Source organism: Abrus precatorius, unplaced genomic scaffold, assembly GCF_003935025.1.
Source record: "Abrus precatorius isolate BTA unplaced genomic scaffold, Abrus_2018 Scaffold10, whole genome shotgun sequence".
Classification (NCBI taxonomy): Eukaryota; Viridiplantae; Streptophyta; class Magnoliopsida; order Fabales; family Fabaceae; genus Abrus; species Abrus precatorius.
In genome coordinates, this window is record NW_020874292.1 from 6,472,570 (window position 1) to 6,483,897 (window position 11,328).

At 30.6% G+C, this 11,328-nt stretch overlaps 1 protein-coding gene across 1 annotated transcript; it reads right to left on the bottom strand.

Annotated features, from left to right (window-relative positions):
- Positions 1-1,492: 1,492 nt before the first annotated feature.
- On the bottom strand, positions 1,493-4,384 carry LOC113853208 (protein NRT1/ PTR FAMILY 5.1-like). The gene is made up of 4 exons (XM_027483706.1): positions 4,282-4,384; positions 3,922-4,139; positions 2,998-3,554; positions 1,493-2,366 (listed from the first exon to the last, which is right to left on the bottom strand). Exons 1-4 carry the CDS (start codon positions 4,382-4,384, stop codon positions 1,493-1,495), a joined length of 1,752 nt encoding a protein of 583 aa, XP_027339507.1.
- Between the last annotated feature and the right edge of the window lie 6,944 nt (positions 4,385-11,328).

Here is an 11,328-nt window from a genome sequence, read left to right on the forward strand (position 1 = left end):
CTTGTAAAAAAGTTTATTTAATTAAATAAGTAAGTTTAAATTTATAAAATAGTTGACGAAGTCTGATAGGTTATATATAGTGTTATAATTTATAATTGATAATATTTTTGTCATTAGAGTAGATTATATAAATATGCAACATAAATTTATTAGTAATTAATAAAACTTATTAGCCCATGAATCTATTATTACTCTTGAACAAAGTGCTTCTTGAAATCACGTTTCATATAATCTTCAAGGTTTTTTTTTTTAAAGCAATTATGCAAAAAGTCCTCTTTACATAAGATGAGTATAGAGTTGTCAAAACGGGCAGCTTGACCTGGCCCGGCCCGATACAGGTAGCAGGCTCAGACGGATTGAGCTTAATTAGCTCAAGATAAAAATGAGCTTATATTTTTACTCTTTAAGCCTTACCCTATACGAGTTACGGGCTTATGTGGGCTGACCCGACAATTCAAATAATTTTTTTTTCTTATTTTTGTAACATGTCATTTTTTTTTTATTGTTTTTATAACATCAAATCATTGTTTTTTATTATTATTTTTAGTATTTGTAACATACCATGTTAAGTTATTTTTGCAAGAACTTAATAGACCACTCGTTTTTTATGTCTAATTTTTGTATTATACTATTTATTTTTATTTTTTTTAAGTTGTAAATGGCTATTAGTTTATTTTTTTATTATTTTTGTAACGGTGCAAAAGTATATAATTTAGACTTGTAATTTTAGGGTTTTGAAACTAAAATATGTTCCCTTTCAAACTCTTTTAAACTCAAGGTTTAATCTCAATACATATATATGGGCTGTCTGAACCTGCATGAACTAACCCAGTTAAAGTCCTATCGGGTACCAAACTTATTCGGATCGGACCAAAATAGCTCAAGATAATTTCAGGCCTTATTTTTTAGAGTTCAAATCCGTCTATTTAACTGATTTTTTGGACTCAATCTATCGGGCCAACCCATTTTACCGGCTCTAGATGGGTATAAGAAATAAAGAATCTTAAATAAATGCTATTTAAATATGAAATCCTATATAAATCTTAATTAAGTGCATAATTCTAATTAAATGTAATCTTTTATAACTAAAATACGGATTAGAGATAAAGTCCTAAATGTAAGAAAAGGCATCAATATCCTAAATAACATAATTAATAAAGTATCATCCAATTCATACATTAAAAACAATACAAATAATTTAAATTTATTCTGCATCATTATCCTAATCTGCTCTGCACAATCTTAATAATGGTAAAAGGGTGAGATACGACGGGTAATGATTCTAGATGCTAAATGCTTTTGTGATCAGACACACATTGCCGGAAATGCTAGTTACACTTATTGCTCATTAATTTCGGTATACTAATTGCAGTAACAGTTTCACACATGAATAGGTACAGCAACTGTATTATAGTAACAGAATCACGGCTTGGGTTTTCCATTTTTGCTATATGTCTGGTTTGATACTTTTAACTATATCAGATGCTAATGTTCAAGCTTTTACTAACTGTAGTTCATTCTCCTCGGCTCTCAAAATCTCAATATCATTCACCTCTGTTGTATTTTCTTCCTTGTAAATGTATCTACTTGATACCCACAGAAAGACCCCAAAATTAAGTGCAGATATCACAAAAAGAAAGGCATAAAAGTAATCAAGGTGACTATTATTGAGGTTGTTGCCTATCCAGCTCTTACCAACGATCTTCTTTGTTGATTTATCTATCATAGCCACTAGACAGCTGTTAAAGTAGTTACCAGCAGCTATGGTACTGGTGAAGAAGGTTGTGCCTAAGACTTTCAATTCTTCTGGTGATTGATCATAGAAGAATTCTAGCAAGCCAGTGATAAGGAATGTGTTGGCAATACCAAGTAGAACATGTTGAGGCAAGAGCCAGAATATGCTCATAGGAACTGTTTCTTCAGTTCCAACTATGTGTTCCTTCTTTATGACATCCATTCTTCGAATTTCTACAGCATAAATGATTGTAGAAGCTATGACTTGGACGCCAATTCCTATGCCAACCCTTTGAAGCAATTTGATTCCTCTATGGTTGCCGGTTTTTTGACGCATGAATGGTACAAAGAAATGGTCATAAATGGGGAGACAAATGAGCATGGTGACTACTACAAAGCTCCAAAGGGAGGCTGCTGGTACACGGAAGTTGTGGCCAAGGCTCCTCTCCATTGTTGTGCCTTGCTTGATAAACATGGTTACTTCTACTGCCCAGAAGTTGCTAGGAATTAGCATAAGTAACCATATCTGAAGCATTCCTAAAATAAGCTTTGTTCCCTCTACTAGAGTCACTGTACATGGGGGATTTGAGACTTCTGTTCTGCTTTCTTTTATTGCAGCCTTGTCTAAGAACCTTGAGACACAAATTTGGCAATTTAAGTATAGTACTTAAATCAGTAGGAATATTGAAGAATTGTATCATTTTTGTATGTTTATGTCTGTGCATAAGCACTTCCTACCAACAAGTTTTGTGAATGAAAATCTGAAATTTAATTTACAACCATAAAAAATACTTCAACATAGTGACTATTTTCGTGAGTATTCCAGGATCAACAATTATAGACTTATATTATCCTTCCATCAAACCCATTTTATATGGTTTTAATGAAATTTAATTTCCTTCCCGTGCTAGAAATTAGAATCATAAATTATTGTGTAGTTATAACGGTTCTGTGCAATTCTAGTGTAAAAATGCAAAAGCACATACTAATTGGACAAGAATATATATATATATATATATATATATATATATATATATATATATATATATATACCTTGTGATTATCAGTTCATGTTTTTCCTTCAAATACGAGTCAATATTCATCAATTTTCTTAATGCATTATTTGAGCCATTTTAAATCATGCAACCAATTATCAAGATAGAATTAGAGTCCAGTGTTGAGAGAAGAAACTTAAGCATACCCTCAATTGAAATTCGCAAGCTAAAACAAGTAAAAGCAAGAGCTGAGTAGTGAGTAGCGAACCTGAAACGAGGAGTGTGATGAATTTGTCGTCTTCCACTACTAATATAATGTTTCAACTCAAACTCATGCAGTTTTGAAGGGCAACTAGGAAGCTGGAGTTTTCTATTTCTGAAAGCAACAATCAGGACTCTGATGAAGTCCATTGTACGGTTCTCTCCCTTTCTTGGTTTATGTCTATATATTGGGGTGCCCATAAAGAAGGCAGAAGAGGCAAGTAGAATACCAATTGCTGAAATGCTATAACCCAATCCCCATCCAAATCTCTCTTGAATGTACACAACAAACAAAGTGGCAGCTAAAGTGCCACAGGCAGTGTTAAACGACCACCAGTTAAAGAACGAAACTTTAAGCTCTTTCTCTCTGGGTTTGAAATCATCAAATTGGTCAGCACCAAAAGTTGACATGTTGGGTTTCACTGCTCCACTTCCAATTGCAATAATGTATATTGATAAATAGAATAATGTTAGTTGTATGTTAGATGCTTCTTTGCAAATTCCATTCGTACATGTTGGTTTCAAGCACTTCAGCGAAGTTGTCAACACCAGAAGCGCAAGTCCCTGTGAAAATACCCTTGTATTAAGATATACCATGTGAGAAGTTTTATTTCAAGAAATGAAAAGAATAAGAATGGTAGTTGTAGTAGAAGATATTATATTTTCATGTTTTCTTCTTAATACAATTTTCAATAAAAAAAATATTTATTAATTTTTAACTTGTGTGTGTGTGTATATATATATATATATATATATATATAAACACATTAAAACACGAATAAACGTCGATGCAACTTAGAAAATACAATTAGTAGTATTGAAATATACGTAAATTCACACTGCTAGTGTCCTTGACTTATTAACGAGATATCCATCCAATGTCAAATAGCATGCAAAAGTTAATGAAGACAAAATGAAAACTACAACTTACTGTAGCATATATGATCAACGATAAAGTGATTGTCCAAAAACGGCCCAAGTAAGAATCTGCAATGTAAGCACCTAGTAATGGAGTTATCCATGATGAGCCTGACCAGTTATTCACACTGGTTATTGATGGTACCAAGTCCTTGTGGAGTTCGGTTGTCATATAATTCACCAAATTGGCACCAACCCCATAGTAGGCAAATCTTTCCAATGCTTGGTAAACTAGCATTAGTAATACACTCATTGTCACATGAGTCATAATATAGTGATAATCACTTGTTAGCAAGAAGCAAAATGCATTAATACCTTTTCAAATCAACATTTTATCTAAAACTTAAAATTACACAGCTCATAAGTAATTTACCAAGAATGAAATTGCAAGCTCTTCGTTTCCCAGTTCTAGAAGAAAGCACAGGCCTGCCACGAAGATTCACTGTGCCATCTAGAGTGTAACCTGTGTCTTCCATGTCAACCCAAGTTGTAGTGGAAGTAATCAAGAAAGATCGAAGCTAAGCTATAATAAATATACAAATAACAATACTCACCCGTATGCACCAAAATGTCAAAACACAATTGCAAAGTGGTTTTAGGGAATCAGCAATAGGCACATTAAATTCGTATTTTATTTATTTACTTTGGTCAATGTGCCTATTTATTTTTAAACAAGCTTGAAAATTTTACAATTTTTTTTTATTTTAAACAAAAGGGCAATATGAGGCTGGGCCAGCCACAAGCCCATAATCTAAAATAAGTTGGCTTGTGCGACTTTTCAGGTTCAATTTCAAGCGTTCTTTCGAGTTTATGAAAAGATTCTGAAATTTCTCGACACCTCAGCTTTTAGAGCCAATCAATTAATTAGATTTGTTCGAGTAAATTACAACTTTTAAATTTTTAAATACAATTTGAATATATAAAACATGTTGGATTAAATTATAATAATTGAATTGGTTTGTATTTCAATTTTCCGATTCCACGTGCTGTCAATAATAAAGTGACTAAAGTTTGTTAAAAAAATAAAACAAATATTAACTTCAATCTTTAAAATTGAATTTAAATGTTAAATAAACTATATTTTATTAAAACATATTTATTATATTTTATATTTAATGTAATAAATAATTTTTTGATAAAAATTGACTATTTTAAACAGGTAAGATTAATTATAAAATGAGTTTAGTAAAATAGAAAAAATATGATGATGTAGTACACCACATGTTAGGCTGTGATTGTTACCCTTTGAAAATGTGGGAAGAAAACAATGTAAGGAGAAGTTTTTACGTTAGCTTAATGCCCATTGAATTCCATTGCCACATAACACTAAATACCCACTAATCCTCTGCCCACTTATTCTTGTCCTAATTAAAGAATGAAGAAGAATGATAGGAAAATATTCTTTAAAACATTATTTCTAATATACTTTTTATTATTAGTTAAAATTTATTAAAAATTTAAAACATTAATTTATGAGTGAAAAAAAGTGAAACTAATATAATTTTTAATAAAATTTTAATTAATAATAAAAAGTGTGTTATAAAAAAGTATACTAAAAAAATATATTGCTAATATTATTCAAAAATAAAATTACAAGCTATCTAAATTCGAGTTGAAGTCTTTGCCCAGCTCCATACTTTAAAGCGTGGGGCTCTGCTCCACAAGCTCCAATTGCTAAGTCGCATAAAAAAAAAAGAAACTTGTGGTTCCACCCAAAAAGAAGAAAACAGAGACCTTGTATAGTTAACTTTCAAGTGAAGTTGGCAATGTGTGAGCACCACTCTGGTCCGTGTATAGTTAACTTATATGCACGTAAAAGTCTCAACTTGTAAAAAATAACGCAATGAATAGATAATGGTTTAGTTTAGAAATATAAAAACGTGTGTTAAATTTATTTTCTAAGTTAATACTAATTTATATTCTTCTATTTTTTAGAAATTTATTTATCTATTTGTTAGCTCTTAATTTTATTACTAATGAATGATCACGTGCCATTTGAAAAAGTTTACGAAGAATTTATTAAAACAATATATAATTCTCACAAGTTATTTTAACTTATTTCATCAATTATTTTTAACATAACTTATTCAAATAAATTTATTTTAATAAATTTTATGATCAATTTTATTTTATAAATTATCATGTAATAAGAGCTAATTGAAAAATTATTTATTTAAAAATATGATGATAGAAGAACCTACATTAAAAATATATTAGACCTAACACAATTTAAAAATTAGCTCATTTTTTAATTAATGCAAAATATCAATTAACTGTAGGGTAACAACTAAACCAGAAAACATAAAAGATGATAATTCTGAGGCTGCACGTGATTGTTAAACTGAAAAAAATTGCATTCATGATTCATGTGCATTGAAAGATGCATGCATTAAGCAAATAGTGAATGAAACATATTGATTATCTAACCAGATAAACTTGGGAAAATCTCTTCAGTCACTTGAGATATATGACCAAGACAAATGAACCAAGAATCCTTCTCCAGACTGTGGCAAAGAATAACCTTTAATTTGTTTTCTTGGCCATTAATAAGCTTATTTCCTTCGAAGCTTTGTAGCAAAAGGATCAAAATATTGGCTATCATAAGGATCAAAATATAACTAGACCATAGCACGCTAAAAAACAGGTCCACTAATATTCTCTCTGTTCGTTGACAGCTCTAATCAATAAAAATAGGGGTGGATTCCATACCCAAAAAAATGTAGAATAAATACTTGTCATGAAAACACTTTTTGAAGCATTTTATATATGGGCATTTCAATTTTTCACAAAGTTGCAAAGCTATTTGTATCTTATTTGGGTATGAAGCATATGAAAATTCAAAATCGCCTGTTTTACAGAGTAGGGGTGCTTTGATAGTGAAACGTCAACCGCAATCGTACATAAAGGTTTGTAATCACTTTCACCTTATTTTATTGTAATGTTTGTTGCTTGTGAGAGCTCACACATAATATCGACGATTATTATTATTATTATTATTTTGTATACATATGTATATTTCTTTTTAACGATGGAAATGGTTGGTTGATGAGGAAACAGAACAGAAATGTAACAACGAAGAGTCAAATATACTAACTTTAAAAGGGCACACAAGCTATATATAAGGAGTGGCCGTATCTTGTCTAATTGGTTAATATTAGAATACTTCAGTATTGGACAATTCACAATAGCTTAATTACCCTCTTAGAATATTTAAATGAAACAATGGAAAACATTAACCGTATTATAAAATGGGTTTTTCTTTTCTTTCTTTCTTTTTGTTAAATAAGTTTTATTTTGATTTATTATCATTGAGATTTTATGTTATTTATTATTACGATGGTGAAGAATATGAATTGTGACAATTTTTCTTTTGTTAGAAATACAATATGATTTAACACATCATATGCTTTTTATGTAATTTTTCATACATTTGTAAAATGTATAATATTTTATATTTATTTCATAATCATTTATAGCTTATTGATAATATTATTAAATACCTTTATTTACATTAGCATATATTTTAATGATAAATTATTTTAACTAGCTTAGAATAATAATTTTAAATTGTTTAAGTAGTACCTTGAAAATATTTCTTGATATCGTAAAATCATATAACAGTAATATATCAAAATTAAATCACTGTAAAAATGATCAAAGCAAACTCATTTGTGATTGTTTTAAAGTAATGTGTTGTTTAGATATTCATTATGTTACAGTTGAAGAACAAAAATGAGGGAACAAATATTACAAACTCTCTTCCAGTACATTATTTCAATTCTTGGTGACTAGACATTGTGCATCTGTGAGGTTGCACAGGAAGTAAAAGTTCTTATATGTCCATGATTTATGTAAACCAAACAGTCATGTCAAATAAGTGGTTTGCTTAAATCATGCTTGTTTCTGCATAATCAGGTTTGTTTGTGCAAATGCAAACCAGTGATTCTATTCCTTCATTTCTGAAGTGATTGATCAAAAGCACAACCCCACAATTAAGAGGGTGTGTGTGGTCAAGTTCCACGGCATGTGGAAAAATTGATATGCGAGCACAATTCGCCACTGCTAGTTTGTCACTGTAAAAGCAATGAGAACAAAAGGGGTGAGATTAGTTTATGAAATTAAAACAAAATAGGTAGGTAATTAGTCATTGTTGTTCATTTTCACAGATCCTAGTAAACTAATTACATGAGCCACAAGGACGTACCACATATCTTAAACGTGTTTACAAATGCTGATATGAAAGAGATTATTATATTACATAAACAAACACATTGGAAGAAAGGGACAAAAAATCCCATTTAATGGTTTGCCATATGTTTGAACTTTCAAGTTTCAACTTTGGAGTAAATGCAAATTAGAAAACATTGAAAGTAATGATGAGCCCACATGTCCTCAAATGATAAGAAATACCTGAAGAATAATAAATGAAAAGGAAAAAGATGTTCTCTCCCTGTCCCATTCAAGACAAATATGAGGCACACAGAATGAAATATGATCCTCAATTGTATCCCACCAAGAAGAGGGTTCCCACTACTCAGAGCACCATAAGCCGTTCCAACTCCTACTTCCAAACTCTGACGTGACAACTCTGCGTAATCTTTTGTGTTAGCCATTTAAATATATTTTTAAAATGAGACATTGTCGTTTTTTAAAATTATTATAAAAAAAATTGTGTTCTCTTATAACTTTAAAGTGATTTCAATCTTTGATAATATTGAATATTTTATTTATTTTTATTTGATATTTTTATTGAGTAACTAAAATTATCTTGAGACAATATAAGATTATAATTTGTTTGATATGTGTAATTCATTTTAATTAAGTTATAGTTTTATATTATTATTTTTAAATGGCTTTGATCAATAGTATTCTTTTTGCGTATATATACCCTTAAACTATAAAGAAAAAGAAAAACATGTTAAAAGATTGAACTGTTTATGAAAAATTTTTCCACTTGTCATGTTGCAGAATGAGGTGGTGGCTTTGAGGGACTTTTTTCTGAGTGGGCCACAAGTATAAATTTTACTTATTGGCTTTAGCTAATTGATGCCATAATGCTATATTGTCCATTTACTGCCTTTGCAAGTCTGAAGCACTCAACAGATTCCATCATTTGTTTGATTGAAATTGTCTATTACTTGTGTTGATATCATCCAACATCTGTGAACGCCATAACGCTCACTTTTTGAAAGCAAGACACTTAATTATCCCAATCTCCATTTTTCTTTTTTCGAATGCATAGTTTATTCATTGTTTTGTATTATATATTGTTTATGATCTGGTCCAGAATATGTGGAGGCAGGTTCTGAGGTTTAATCTCTCAATGATGTGGAGGTTAGGAAGAAATGCTTCAACCGCCGGATTTATTCTTCTATTTGATTGTTAGTTTAAACCTTTCCTAATTAGACCGAGAGTAATTAATTTATTAAAATCCTAATCACCACTGATTACCTAATGTTGTTAATCACAAATTTGAAATCTTCTTTCAGCTCATTTTTCTTTAAACTACTATCTAAATCAAACTCGGATGCAAGTTTGGTGTAACATAGTTTCACATGTCACTTCATTAAGCTCCTTCGCCTCTAATTCAGAGGTTGAGGGGTCATGTATTGTACGGATTGAAGCCGGTTAATAATATTATTTTTAGAGGAATTTGTAAAGATTCATTTTTGTTTTTAAATCTTACAAATAATAATCATTATAGTTAAAGATGGAAGTTATGTAAAATAGTCCGCGGGTGTAACATTATTTAATAATGTAAGATATCTAAAGAATTGATTTATGATATAGAGTTAAAATACATAAAAAGTTGATCTTTAATTTAGCTCGTGGGTTCTAATGGAAAAGTAAAGTCTGGGGTGGTTGATGACATTTATCATCTGTATTTGCTGAAGTGGGAATAAATGAAAAGATCATAAACTGGTACTTATTTTACCGTAAGCAAAAATCTGTGATTTGTTTTGAAATCAGGGGCTAGTAATGTAGCATATTAGGTGAAGAAGCACTCACAGGCGTAGCCCTAACGTGGAAGAAAGGAGCCAAAAGTGAGGGAACTTCACATGATGCGTGTCAAGTGTTGAAGAGAAGCGGTGAAAGTGCTCAATTTATGTTACATCCACAAGGAAAGAGAGGATTTTTTGATGCCTCGAACCAACAAAATATGATATAGATAGATTTTAAGGCTAAATCGAAGCGACTTGTAGCCAACTTGTACTTTGACGCCAGCATCACCTTTCACTAGCAAAGCCAGAAAAATGAGTTTAAGCCAAACAAATCAAAAAAGAAAAGGAAGAAGTAGCCTTTTTTGGTGCTTCCAATCCATTATAGTGAAGGGCTGCAAAAAGGACCTCCAATTTGCTTCAGGACCATTCAAACACTCACACCATGGGACAATGGGACCCAATAGTTAGAATAAATTAATATATTTTCTTCTAATTGGATATTGATTTGAAGCGCATACTTTTCTGCTTTGTCTAAAGCTGGTAGGGATTCAGTGAAACCCTTATGATTAAGGAATAAGAAATGTCTCGAGATATTAAAGATCCTACTTAATCATACCATAAAGCAGTCAATTGAAGTGTGACAACTTAATGATTAAGTTCATAGAAACTTATGAAAAACATCCATACGTCCATATTAGCATGATTACTAACATTACTAGCATGACTAGTAACAAGTTGCCAAGAACTAATCACATCTCATCTTTGTTGCCTTCCTAAAACCTTTCTTGATTCTAATACTATCAATCGCTATCACAGAATTTTCAGAATGAAGATTTTTGTCTGAACCATAGCCTATTTAGAAAATCATTCTTAACTTAAACCTTTTTTATGTTTTAGGATAACTTTGGAGGTCGCATGTGGGTAAGCAAACTATTTTAATAGAAAAAGGGGAAATAATGATAAAACATTCAACTCCTGCTTTTTGCCCAAATCCCTTGAGATTTATTCGTTTGTGCTTGTCATAATCGTTCAAATAAAAGAAAATCTTTCAGTGGCCAGCAGTTATATATATTTAGAGGCCAGCATGATTCTATTCTCAAGAAGAAATCATAATTGCTTCAATTATTCCCCCTTTTTTTTAAATTTCTTACTATGATATTTGCTGCTGCCATAATTACATTTGCCAACTATTATTAAATCTAACACGAAGACACGCATATATAGATAACAAAATATTTATATTTCTTATTGTTAAATAATTGGATATCATCAGGTTAAAAAGATAAAAACAAATATTTTTTTATCAAACATAAATAGTGGCTTATAATAAAACTGCATAGTATGAAAGCTTTACAACAAAAATAATCATTTTTAGTTAATGAAAAAAGCAAGCATGTTGTTTTGTGACTAAGGACGATGACTAAAAATACCTATACGCATGAATACTTGCATTGATTATCCATACCAGGACAAAAGAC